At 40.8% G+C, this 13814-nt stretch overlaps 1 protein-coding gene across 3 annotated transcripts in view; it reads right to left on the bottom strand.

The window, feature by feature from the left end:
• Nucleotides 1-232: 232 nt before the first annotated feature.
• The window catches only part of rhoh (ras homolog family member H), a 42894-nt gene continuing 29312 nt past the window's right edge, over nt 233-13814 (bottom strand). For 2 of the 3 annotated variants that reach the window (XM_073064801.1, XM_073064802.1), the window contains exon 2: nt 233-1772. In XM_073064801.1, coding sequence (XP_072920902.1) covers nt 1081-1647 — 567 coding nt within the window. In that variant the 5' untranslated portion in view covers nt 1648-1772 and the 3' untranslated portion in view covers nt 233-1080. Of the gene's footprint in view, nt 1773-2182; nt 2335-13814 lie in introns of those variants that run through there. The other variant, XM_073064800.1, reaches the window with a different exon arrangement.

Here is a 13814-nt window from a genome sequence, read left to right on the forward strand (position 1 = left end):
CCCCAGGGACCTGACAATCAAATTGAACCTTATCACTAAAAACCACATAGATGCATCTCCTAGTATGGATCAGTTTTTATATTATCCAAAGTCATTTCCCAGCTCTAATCCAGTAGGGTGCAAAGGAGAGCAACTACCTAATGTAGAATTCAGTGCTTATCTTCTTGGTTTGCACGACCTCGCATTAGTACTAAATCCAACTTACTAATATAGAAATCAGTGGAACAAACTATTAGCTAAAATCAATTAATTTATTCATGTGTATTCTGTAAACAGATGGAACAGCATTACAAAGTAAATGATAAACCAGTAATTCTATTTCCAAAGATCAGAGAAAAAAGATGAAGTATAAAATTATTAAATATCAGTCAACAAAAATGAAGTTAACCAGTAGTTCAGTATGGATTTCTACTATCGGCACACTTTACAGAAAGTGCTAAGTATAGTCTTATATAAAATGCTTTTGTAGGTATTTCTTCACAAGTTGTGAGTATCACTGGCAATGCTGACATTTACCGTCCATCTCTTACTGTCCGTGAACTGAGGCAGCTGGATTGATGGACCTGGATGGCAGACTGTCTCCAATAGGCATTAGTGAACCAGAAGGGTTTTATGATAATCCAGTCATTTCATAACTCCTGATACTGAGACTATTTCCAGATTAAATTCCCTGTGTGCACAGTGGGATTTCATCTGACTGCTGGTTAGCAAGTCATTAATACACTGTCTTCGTCCTTAAGATGTCAGGCATGGTGCTCTGTATAGTTCAAATTAAATGCAGTTTATAATTCAAAACGAGATTGCCAGACATCTTTCCATAGTGATTAACTACCACATCAGTCAAATCTGAAGTTTGTTCCTCTCAGATATATTGTTCATGAGCATTCCTAATGGATTTAGGAACTCCAGCAGATGTTAATCAGAGCCTTACTACTAAGGATCATAAATGGACAAGATACAAAATAAGCCCAGATACCACGATGAGTGCAGCCAGCTTGAATGTTTTGTTGATGACAGTTTGCAACTGTTGGAAGACTAGGCAATCAAACAATTAAAATTACTGTATCAGACAAGTCGAAGTCAGGCTATCACACAGTTATTGAGGTCTATGATCTTCTTCCTGCTTTGCTTTTTTATATATCTAACAGCAGTCCTCACTCCGCATTCAAACACTTCTTGAACTCCTCTATTAGTAATGGCTGAACACTCTAGGTAATGCTGTGCTCTAATCTCTTTTGCCAGCCTCTTACCATCCACAGCTGTGATGGTGCGAAAAGTCCCCACGTCTCGTTGGTCTATTTGTGTGGCCACCACCAATATTGGGGTCTTTGGTAGAAAGTTTCTGACTTCTGGCACCCATTTATTCCTAACGTTCAAGTATGACAGGGGGTTTGCTACAGAATAGCAGATTAACACCACATCGGCTTGCTGGTAAGAAAGAGGTCGGATCCCTTGAAATGAATCATTTCCTGATGTGTCCCAGAGTCCCAGGCTGATCTGAGTTCCATCCATAAACACATCCACTCCGGTGTTATCATAAACTGTGGGCTTGTAAATATCTGGATAAGTCTCTGAAGTAAACCTCACCAGCAATGATGTTTTCCCCACCTTTACATCACCCACAAGAACACATTTTATGGAGCTCATTGTGTCTTCAATGCAGGAAGTGTGTTGTACAAGTCCTCACAAATTTTTACAGCAAGGCTCTTCAAATGTATTCAGCTCAGCAGTTAATAACAGTATTCGTACAGAGTGGTCACACTTTCTTCTACCTGTTGAAGAGAAAAAGAAACATTGAAAAATGTTCCAGAAAATTGTGATATTCAAATGATACTTCACTTTCAATATGCAAATGTTTAGGATAGACGTATTTGACTGTTGTTACAAAAAATTAATATTAAAGTCTACAGAAGTAGGAAAGAAGACAATTTTCAAACTAATGAAAAACTAGCGCAAAAGACAGGCCAGTAAAATTTGTAATATGAAAAAATAAAGATGGCAACTTAATAAATTCAACTACTCGGTTAAAAATCCTATTATGAGAAAGCTTCACTGTACACATCGATTAAAAGCTTCTATGCTGTACATTATCATTAACAGAAATCTAAGTTTACAGAAATTTAAATTTTAACAAAATCACTGGTTACTTAACGCAACTAAATCGTGTTTCTTCAGTTTTTACCTCTGATAAACCACAAGGATCTCCACTACAGGCTCTGGTAATAGAGCTACGTACAGCATGTTCTTCTGTTAATGTATTGAAGCTTTCACAGTTTAGCGTTCCTACTCGTTACTTCTATATATACGTGCTCTTCCTTCCTGGTAAGCTTGGTAACAGACAGAGCAGAATATTCAACTCTGACGTACCAGGTTCTGAGGCAATGAACTTACACAGTTCCTTTTATACACCGGCTGTATTGCTCCATTTTGAAATGTTTGCTTTTCACAGAAAGACACATCATGATCAGGATCCTCTACAGATTTCTGGAAATTTGGCAGTGAGAATTAAATCTTAGGTAAAGTTCCACTGCAGAGGAAAAGGATTCAGAACCGATACCCCCACCTCCTCCTGGTATGATGAAGGAAGTTGAAATCATTCACCAAAAAAGAATCCCTATTTGACACATCAGGAAGATGATGATACGAGAGGTATTACTCACACATGTACTATGCTTCTCCTCTGATACCCTAACATAAAGATCAACTGTAAGAAGTGACAGTGTCGGCCCTAGAAATAACTTCCTTCCGAAAAGATCTATAATGTTGAATTGTCTGCTCCTATCAAGACCGTCTGGTTATTTCCGCCGTCCCTAACACGCAGTCTCGGCAACAAACACGGTAACCACTCCTATCTAGGCCAAATGAGAGGCAGATTCAGTACTTTTAATGCCTACTGTGACGCTATCTTTCAATAGTTAACATCACTTCAAATTTGATTTACTCCGTGTTCTCTTATTAAGATTCTCAAGATTGCTGTTGAGGTTATACTAAAGCATTGACAATTGAATTCAATGTACTTTCTACACACCTCCCACACCGTGACCTTGTTAATCTTTCAAAAGTAAATTATAAAAGGAGAAATGTAAAATCTTACAAATCTACTAAGAATTGATCTCTGGGTAACTGCTTACTTTACTAACAATAACTGTTTCTTCAGAATATTTCTGGGAGGTAAAAAGACAGCAGAGGAATTAAGATTTTGTTTCAAAGTGTGACTAGAATATCTTTGTCTGTAGTTTTCTACAAAATGTTTCAGCATAATTTGTATATACGTCAATGTCTCAGCATTGCAAACCGATATATTCCTTTTATTGTTCCAACAACTAAGTTTTAAAAGGAGTGTAAAATATAGTAATTTCTTTAAAAATTACTAAATATAGTAACAGCAAGAATCGTAATCAAAACGTATCCAATAAAATCTTGGGTATTTCCAATGGAAAAAGCAATACGGAAGTAGCACTAGTAAAATGTATCTTGGCTAAGCGCCAAGTTACCTGAGCGCCAGTACCAGAGGCTCACTCAGCATAACTGGAGCTTTCTCTCCAAAGAGTCATCTGCCCACCAATGAGGAACTGGCTTTTCAGAAAAGAGCAAAGCACCTTCTATTTTAAGGAAGTGCCAGAAAACATTGATTAGCTCCAATACAGGTTATAGGAAACGATATCAGTCTGAATGAAGCACGGGATCTGTTGGGAACTGATGCTCAAAATGAGACATTTGATTTTTCTGCATGAACTACAAGCGATAGGAAAATGTCTGTCAGGGTATGGACAGCAAAACAAATCTCAGAAATCAAAATAAATTTATTATCAAAGTACATAATGCACCATATAAAACATGAGACTCATTTTCTTGTGGGCAATCTCAGTTAATACAAGAAACACAATAGAATCAATGAAGGACCACATCCAACAGAACAAACAAGGTGCAAAAGAAACCGAGGTAAATAAAGAAAGAAAGAAAGAAAAAGAATTAAACAAACAAATAAGCAGCAACAACTATCAAGAACATGAGATGAAAAGTCCTTGAAAGTGAGTCCATAGGTTGTGGGAACAGATCAGAGATGGGGTGAGTGAAGTTACACACACACACACACACACACACACACACACCCCCCCCCCCCCCCCCCCCCCCCACCGGGAGGAACTCAGCAGGCCAGGCAGCATCAATGAAAAAGAGTACCGTCAACGTTTTGGGCTGAGACTCTTCAGCAGGGTTCTAAAGTTATCTGAGTGAAGTTATTCCCTTTGGGTTCAAGAGCCTGATGGCTGGGGGGTAATAACTGTTTCCTGAACCTGGTGGTGCAGGTTTTGAGGCTCCTGTACCTTCTTCCTGATGGCTGCAATGAGAAGATTGCAAGGCCTGGCTGGTGAGGATCCTTGATGAAGGATGCTGCTTTCCTGCAACAGCGCTCAATGGTTGGGAAGGCTCTACCTGTGATGGGCTGTGCCATATCCACTACTTTTTGTAGGGTTTTCCATACAAGGGCATTGGTGTTTCCATACCAGGCTGTGATGCAACCACACTTAATCTCCCTCCTATATGCTGACTAGTCATCACCTTTGATTTGGCCAAAAACAGTGGTGTTGTCTGCAAACTTAAGTATGACATTAGAGCTGTGCTTAGTCTCACAATCATTATTATAAAGCAAGAAAAGTAGGGGGCAAAGAACAGAGCCTTGTAGAGCACCTGTGCTGAGGGAGAATGTGGAGGAGACATTGTTGCCAATCCAAACTGACTGAGGTCTGCAAGTGAGGAAATCAAAGATCCAGTTGCAGAAGGAGGTATTGAGACCTTGGACTTGAAGCTGATTGATTAGTTTCGAGGAGATGACAGTATTGAATGCAGAGCCGTAGTCAATGAAGAAGCGCTATAAGGATCAGATGAAGAATGCTTTAAGGAAGTGCAAGATCAGACCTGAGGACCTGGAGGATGTTGCTGTTGACCGTAACACTTGGCGACAGCTGTGTAGGGATGGGGTTCATATTCTGAAGATGGAAAGAACAACCAGAAGACAGCAGAAGAGAGCCAGGAGAAATGCAGCCATGGTTGCCAACACTACCACTTCTACCACATATACATGTCCCAACTGCATGTGGGTCCAGGATAGGACTGTCTAGTCATCAAAGATCTCACCGTTGAAGGAGTGGACGTCGTCATCGGATTCCGATGGACAACCAAAAAAGTCAATGAAGAGCATCTTGATGTATACATCTTTGCGTCCAGATGTTCCAGTATTGAATGAAGAGTTAATGGCATCTGTTGTTGTCCTGTTGTGGCAGTAGGCAAATTGGAGTGAATCCAAATTACTTCTCAGGCAGGAGTTGATATTTCATCACAATGGATGTAAATGCTACTGGATGATAGTTATTGAGACAGGTTCTTCTGAGGCACCAATATAACTGAAGCACATTTCACGCAGCTGGATATCTCAGTCTGCCAAAGTGAGAGGTTAAAGATATCGGAGAGCACTCCAGTCAGTTGATCAGCATAGGTTTTTAGAACTCGATCAGGTTTCCCATCTGGGCCGAATGCTTTCCGTAGATTCACCCTCCAGAAGGATGCTCTCACGCCACCCTCAGAGACTGAAATCATAAGGTCATCAGATGCTGTGGAAGTTTGTGAGGGTACCTCCAACATTTTGATGCATAGAAGGCATTGAGCTCATCTAGGAAGGAACCCTTGTTGTCACCAACTCTATGTTGCTTGGTTTTACTATGTCGGAGATTATAGCATTCAAGCCCTGCCTCAGCTGTTGAGCATCCTTCAGTTCGGTCCGGAATTGCCACTTTACATGTGAGATGGCTTTCCGAAGATCGTACTCTACCTGGACCTCTTGTGTACAACTTTGTCGCCAGACTTGAATGTCAATGATCTTTGCCTCAGCAGACTGTGGAACTCATAGTTGATCTGGGGTGTCTGGTTAAGGAATGGTTCTGTGGGGATACACTCCTCTACGTTCATTGTGGCTCAGGATCCTTTAAGGTAAAGACAAACCTGACCAAATAGAACCATAATCCTCAAAAGAAATTATCTCAAGAGCTGCTATACCCATTCCAGCCCTAAAGAGATGCTATAAATTGCGGCAGAAGTTTTACGAGCTGTTTGAATCACAGTGCTCTTCGCACATGCAACTATGGCAGGAAACACTGATATAATAAGACTATTTTCCTGCATTCAGAGGATCCACATGGATATCACTGAAGTAAAAGAAAGAGGTTAGTTGAATCTATTATCAGGTTTGTAGAGCGTGGTTAGATTTTCTGTGAACTTGTGGTTTGTGCTGTGCATCAGGAAGTAGTCCAAGAGAGGCATTTGAAAGTCAGTCTAAGCTTCAAAAGAGAAATTATTTCTAATTTTAAGGCCTGAAAATGATATTCTGCATTTTTCAGCCGGTAGATTAGGGAAGAAAGACATTGATCGTGACAGAGAAAACCAGCTAAGCACATTTCTGGACATGCTACTAAGTCAGGCCTGTTATACATAACAAACACACAATGTGCCAAATGGCCACAAACAGTGGTGCTATAAAGTTTGCAAACCCTCTAGAATTTTCTCTATTTATGCATAAACATGACCTAAAATGTGATCAGATCTTCATGCAAGTCTGAAAACTAAATAAAGAGAACCCAATTAAATAAAAAAGCATATATCTGTTCATGTATTTATTGATGTAACCCTCAGGTTCAGCCAGCTGGTGTTCGTCTAGGGGAAGACAGCCTCTGGCCCCGCCAAACTGAGAAATCTCATTAGTGTGGATGCTGCCTGATGTGTTGCCCAGTTTCAAATCCACACCACAAAATATCAGACTGTACACCATATGCAATTAAATGACTGAACTTTATAAATCTTAATCTGAGTATAAGGTTAGTAAGGAAAATTAAAAAAGGGCCCATTTTAAAGAAAAAGTCAAATGTGCACGTTGGAGCTCATGAATTCAGCCATTCGTCCACCATCGACCTCCTTCGAGCGTCGCTGACCTTTGGACGCTCACTCCACGTGCGTCTTCTCTCTGCATCTCCCGCCGACAAAGGACCGCGAAATCCCTTCTCCCAGAACCACAGAAAGAACAACATCCCACTCATTGGCTAACACACAAAGGTCCCATTATCTCTAGTCATAACCCAAATATTGTTGCTACAGAGAAACCATTACCTTAGCAGTAGAACATTACAGAGTAGCCATTACATTAGCAGTGAAACTTTACAGTGCGCTACATTGAGAAAAATTAATCCAATATTACATGTATTTGTTGAAAAAAGTATGTGAATCTTTGATTTCAATAACTGGTGTGACCCCCTTGTACAGGAATAACTTCAACCAAATGGTCCCGGTAAGTGTTACTACTAGTCCTGCGCATGAGCATAGAGAAATTTTAGGTCATTCCTCCTTACAAAACTGCTTTAACTCTGGGAGGTTGGTGGGTTTCCTTGCATGAACCGCTTGCTTCAGGTCCTTCTACAACATTTCTATAGGATTAAGGTCAGGACTTTGACTGAGCCATTCCAAAACATGAATTTTCTTATTTTTAAACCCTTCTGTTGATTTATTCATTTTTCAGATCATTGTCTTGTTGTATTATCCAATTTTATTAAGCTTCAAGTGACGGACTACTACCCTGACATTCTCCCGTAAAGCGTCGATACAATTTTGAATTCATTGTTCCCTCAATGATTGCAAGCTGTCTAGCACCTGAAGCAGTAAAGCAGCCTCAAACCACAATGCTCCTTCCACCATGCCTCAGTTAGGATGAGGTTTGGTGTTGGTGCGCAGCGCCCTTTTCCCACCAAACATAGCAAAGTGCATTTCTGCCAAAAAGTTCAACTTTTGTCTCATCTGTCCACAAAACACCGGCGCAGAAGAGTTGTTGATCATCCAGGTGGTCTTTTGCAAGCATGAGAATTGCAGCAGTTTTTTTTTGGGAGAGCAGTGGTTTCCTCCGTGGTGTCCTTGCATGAACACCATTCTTGTTCAGTGTTTTTCTTATAGTGGACACATGAACAGAGACTTTAGCAAGTTCAAGAGATTTCTCCAGGTCTTTTGCTGTTACCCTTGGGCTCTTAGAAATGCTTTTGTAGCCTTTTCCAGCTTCATGCATCTCTGCATCTCTATAATTTTCTTCTAAGGTCCTCTGAAAGTTGTTTTGATCAGGGCATGGTGCACACAAACAGATCTTTCTTGAGAAGAGCAGGCTCTGTCAGTAACCTGGCTTTGTGTGTCTTTTTTGCTAATATGGCAGGGCACCTCTACAACCAAAACTCCAACATCATCTCATAGGTTGGAATACCTGACTCCAAACAGCTTTTGTAGAAGGCATTACCCCAGAGGTTCACATACTTTTTCCAATAAGTACATGTAATATTGGATTTTTTTTCAATAAATAAAAATAAATAAATACAATAATAAAAAGCAATAAATATCAAGGGCATGAGTTGTAGAGTCCTTGAAAGTGAGTCCACAGGTTCAGTGTTGTGGTGAGTGAAGTTGAGTGGAATTGCCCCTCTGATTCAAGAGCCTGATGGTTGAGGGATAATAACTGTTGCTGAACCTGGTGGTGTTGGACCGGAGGCTCCTGTACCTAATATAAAAACTGGAACACCCTTCAAATGCTAACTACTTTTTGAAGAAAAATAAACTGTGCAGTGTATTGCTTGTCTACGTGACAGCATCGCCACATCTTCAATTAATTCACTGAAGTCTGTATAATATTTTAGTATTATTTGCATTCTCTTTATCTACTTTTAGGACTTATGAGAAGATCTGATCACATTTTAGGTCATACTTATGCAGAAGTAGAGAAAATCTGACAGAGTTCACTAACTTTCTCGCACCACTCTACAGTTATCCACTCAGTTCATATGGCTGAGCAAAGCTGCGTGTCGAATCTGCAGCTGACACTTCCGTTACAATACTGACAGGAAACAGTAATCACCATTAATCTAATTGATGTTCAAAGTAAATTTATTGTCAAAGTACATATCCAGGTGTCCCCTGCTTTGCGAATGTTCGCTTTACGCCACTTCGCTTTTACAAAAGACCTACATTAGTAACCTGTTTTCGCATTACAAAGAGGATTTTCGCTTTTACGAGAATTTTTCCCATATAAATTAATGGTTCTTTGCTTTACGCCATTTCAGCTTAAGAAAGGTTTCATAGGAATGTTCTACCTTTGTAAAGGGGCAGACACCTGTATGTCACCATATACAAGCCTGGGAATCAATCATTTTCTTGTGGGCATACTCAGTAAATCCAAGAACCAGAACAGAATCAATGAAAGACTGCACACAACAAAGACAGACAACAATGTGCAAAAAACAACAAACTGAGCAAATACAAAAAAGAAAAATACAATAATAAAAAGCAATAAATATCAAGGGCATGAGTTGTAGAGTCCTTGAAAGTGAGTCCACAGGTTCAGTGTTGTGGTGAGTGAAGTTGAGTTGAATTGCCCCTCTGATTCAAGAGCCTGATGGTTGAGGGATAATAACTGTTGCTGAACCTGGTGGTGTTGGACCGGAGGCTCCTGTACCTAATATAAAAACTGGAACACCCTTCAAATGCTAACTACTTTTTGAAAAAATAAACTGTGCAGCATTTTGCTGATGTGACAGCATCGCCACATCTTCAATTAATTCACCTTAAGTGAAGCACTTTACTGAAGTCTGTTAGGTTTTCTTTCAAGATCGTAAAGGTGCATTTGTAAAGTTTTTTCTGCAACAGTCACACAAACTGCTACATCAACTGGTACACATGGTCCTTTGTTACAGAACTGTTACCTTCCATATCATAATTTGGCAAAATGTCACTTAAAAGATTGTCTTGTTAGTTTTCAAATGGGATCTCTTTTTCAAAAGGATCCCTCTACCCATCCCAACCACCATATGAACCAGTAACCGTGGTACTATCATTACTGCCAAGAGGAAAAAATCCTGACGGAATGAACCTCCACTTCTAACATTGGAGTTAATGGGAAATAGGGTTTTGCATTACTGTGTTTGGAGACACAAGTGTCTGCAGTTGCTGCAATCTGCAAGTGGATCTCTCTTGTGTCTCCACGTGTCACCTTCCAGCCTTCAGTCTGAATGGATACATACAATTTTAAAGGCATGTTAAGTATATTTAAGATATTTTTATGATTTAATTTATAACAAAATAGTGATCATTTAGATTTACAACTTGTAATTAAACTAAACATGGTGGAATATAACATGGAAAATTCTCAGGGAAAAAAGAACAAAATGAACGTAGCACACAAGACAAAATGGTACATTATCTGCCAATCCTTAAGAAATGCCAGTTGAGAAAAACAAAATAGACAAAATCTGTTGTTTATTTCAAGGGCACTGGGTTCGATTCGCTATTCTCGGAAAGACCGCCGGGTTCAAAAGGTTGGTCTCCTCGACGCTCTCGGAGATATTATCGAAATTCTGTGATTTATGGATTGGACTGTAGTTCAAAACGGCCTCTTTCAGTTCTATGTTTTTTTTGTGTTCTTGCCCATTCTTTCTTGTTGCTGATTGACAGGCAGGGGTTTGGGATTTGATTTTCTTGTTCCTGTTTCTCCGTGTGGGCGATATATTAGCTTTTTTGTGTAAGGAAGGGGTTTGGGGTTTGATGATCTTGTTGCTGTTTTCCTGTGTGGGAAATATGTTATTTTTCTGTACAAGGGAGGGATTTGGGGTTTGATGATCTTGTTGCTGTTTTCCTGTGTGGGAAATATGTTATTTTTCTGTACAAGGGAGGGATTTGGGGTTTGATGTTCTTGTTGCTGTTTCTCTGTCTGGGAAATATTAGATTTTTTCTGTGAGGGAGGGGTTGGGGGTTGCGAATTTTTGTTTCTTTTTTATTTCGTGGGGGGGGTGATGTCTTTTCTTTCAACTGCTATGGTGTTTCTGCATTTTACGGCTATCTGGAGAAGGCGAATCTCAGTTGTATTCTGCGTACATCGATAATAAAATGAACCTTTGAACCAAGGTACAACCAGTATTTGGTATGGAAAGTTTTGAATTTCACTTGAACCAATGATGACTTTTGGACAGCAGTGTTGTATGGTCACAAAAATATATGGTCAGCCAGTAGAGGGTTACTGTAGTCAAGCACTGAGAGCATCAGGAACAAAACTGAATCAGAACTAGAGGTGGGCAATGCAGGGAGTAGAGGTGGTGAAGTTAACATGTAGTGGGAAGCTACAACTGTGAATGGCACTTATGGACTTTACTTTTGACAGAATATGATATGGCATCGTCAGCAGTTTTAATGAGTAAGTGCAACACGCTGGATAGTATAGAGAAAACACCAAGATTTGATCTTTGTTCATGGTTGAATTATTTTATATCTTTCACAATAATATATAGTTGGGCTCAGTGCTTCTGAGCTGCAGCAAGAAATAGGAAATATGAGCAGGAGTAGGCCATCTGGCCCGTCACTCAACAAGATCATGGCCTCACTGGGCTAGGGGTAGGGTATCCCAATTAGAGATGTTGTGGCAAACTACTTATGTAATAGAGAAGTAGGAATTACACTACTATGTCAAAACCTGCAATATACATGTTAAGAGCAAACACGAGAAAATCTGCAGATGCTGGAAATTCAAACAACACACATAAACTGCTGGTGGAACACAGCAGGCCAGGCAGCATCTATAAGGAGAAGCACTGTCGACGTTTCGGGCCGAGACCCTTCGTCAGGACTAACTGAAAGGAAAGATACTAAGAGATTTGAAAGTAGTGGGAGGAGGGGGAAATGCGAAATGATGGGAGAAGACCAGAGGGGGTGGGATGAAGCTGAGAGCTGGAAAGGTGATTGGCGAAAGTGATACAGAGCTGGAGAAGGGAAAGGATCATGGGATGGGAGGCCTCAGGAGAAAGAAAGGGGGAGGGGGGAGCACCAGAGGGAGATGGAGAACAGGCAGAGTGATGGGCAGAGAGAGAGAGAAAAAACAAACAACTAAACATGTCAGGGATGGGGTAAGAAAGGAAGGAGGGGCATTAACGGAATTAATATACATGTTACTTAGCTAATTATTGGTATGCTACATTTTGTAGTATTGATTGTATCGAGTGTAGAGACGGTCAATTCAGATTCAGTTTATTGTCATTTAGAAACCACAAATGCAATGCAGTTAAAAAATGAGACAACCTTCCCCCAAAATGATATCACAAAAGCATATGACAAAACAGACTACACCAGAAAATCCACGTAACGTTTGGCAATCCCCAATCCAGAGTCCGGAGAGGCTGCTGCGTATTAATATCGCGCTACCGTCTAGCGCGTTCCCTGGAAAGGAGCTCCAAATCCACCAGACAAAAACAAGACCAAAAACTAAAGCTACAAGACCTGCACAAAACCACATAATTACAACATATAGTTACAACAGTGCAAACAATAGCATAATTGATTTAAAAAAAAAATTTGGGCACAGTAATAATAGTGCAAGATGTTAAAGGAATGTAAGTTCAAAAGAAATCACCACAGTTTTCACAAGTCCCCAGGGTCCCGACAGACTCGCCATCCCACACCGGCGGCAGAAGGGAATACCCCCGCTATGATCGCACCGCCATCTTGGATCACAATGATGCTTACATTGAAGACAATGGTTTTGCAAATTTGTCAAAGGTGTCTTCCTATCAGTGAATCCCTTCTATCCTGTTCAGACAATGCTTTCCACATTTGCACATCTTGATGAGAAGGCAAAAAAATGTTAGATCAGAGAATCTCCTGTCGGTCTTCCTCTTTTTTTATAGCCCTCTTGCTTCTGTTATTCTTCAGTCTCCATTTCATGGCCATTGATTTCCAAGTCATTTTGTTGCTCACCTTCTGGCACCAGAGTGCAGTCTGTTTTACACAAGGTAGGCCAGTACATAGCGCAGAGCGATGAAGTCTCCACAGTTGGGCAGAGTGCCTCGAAACTAATGCAAAAACGGAATCTCATCTTTGGACAATCATTGGTATTTTTAATTACTACACTGGAACTTTAAGGGACCTCATTAAATCTACTTTCAGCTGTTGTGCTTGGGATGGGAGTGCATTGGTGTGAATGCATTCAGGAATGTAGAAGGTAGCGTATACCTTCTGTTCATAGCACATACATTCGAATGCTGTTCATAGACTTCAGTTCAGCATTCAACACAATCATCCCTCAGAAACTGATTGGAAAGCTAAGCCTACTGGGCCAGAACACCTCCCTCTGCAACTGGATCCTAGACTTCCTGACTGGGAGACCTCAGTCAGTCCGGATCGGGAGCAGCATCTCCAACACTATCACACTGATCACGGGGGCTCCCCAGGGCTGTGTGCTCAGTCCACTGCTGTTCACTCTGCTGACCCATGACTGTGCTGCAACACGCAGCTCGAACCATATCATCAAGTTCACCGATGACACGACCGTGGTGGGTCTCATCAGCAAGAACGACAAGTCAGCTTACAGATAGGAGGTGCAGCAGCTAACAGACAGTTCTCTTAATGTGAACAGAACAAAAGAGATGGTTGTTGACTTCAGGAGGGCACAGAGCGACCACTCCCCGCTGAACATCGATGGCTCCTCAGTAGAGATCGTTGAGAGCACCAAATTTTTTGGTGTTCACCAGGCGGAGAATCTCACCTGGTCCCTCAACACCAGCTCCATAGCAAAGAAAGCCCAGCAGCGTCTCTACTTTCTGCGAAGGCTGAGGGAAGTCCATCTCCCACCCCCTCATCCTCATCACATTCTACAGGGGTTGCATTGAGAGCATCCTGAGCAACTGCATCACTGCCTGGTTCAGAAATTGTACCATCTCGGATCGCAAGACCCTGCAGCGGATAGTGAGGTCAGCTGA

This window comes from Hemitrygon akajei, chromosome 13, assembly GCF_048418815.1.
Source record: "Hemitrygon akajei chromosome 13, sHemAka1.3, whole genome shotgun sequence".
Lineage (NCBI taxonomy): Eukaryota > Metazoa > Chordata > Chondrichthyes > Myliobatiformes > Dasyatidae > Hemitrygon > Hemitrygon akajei.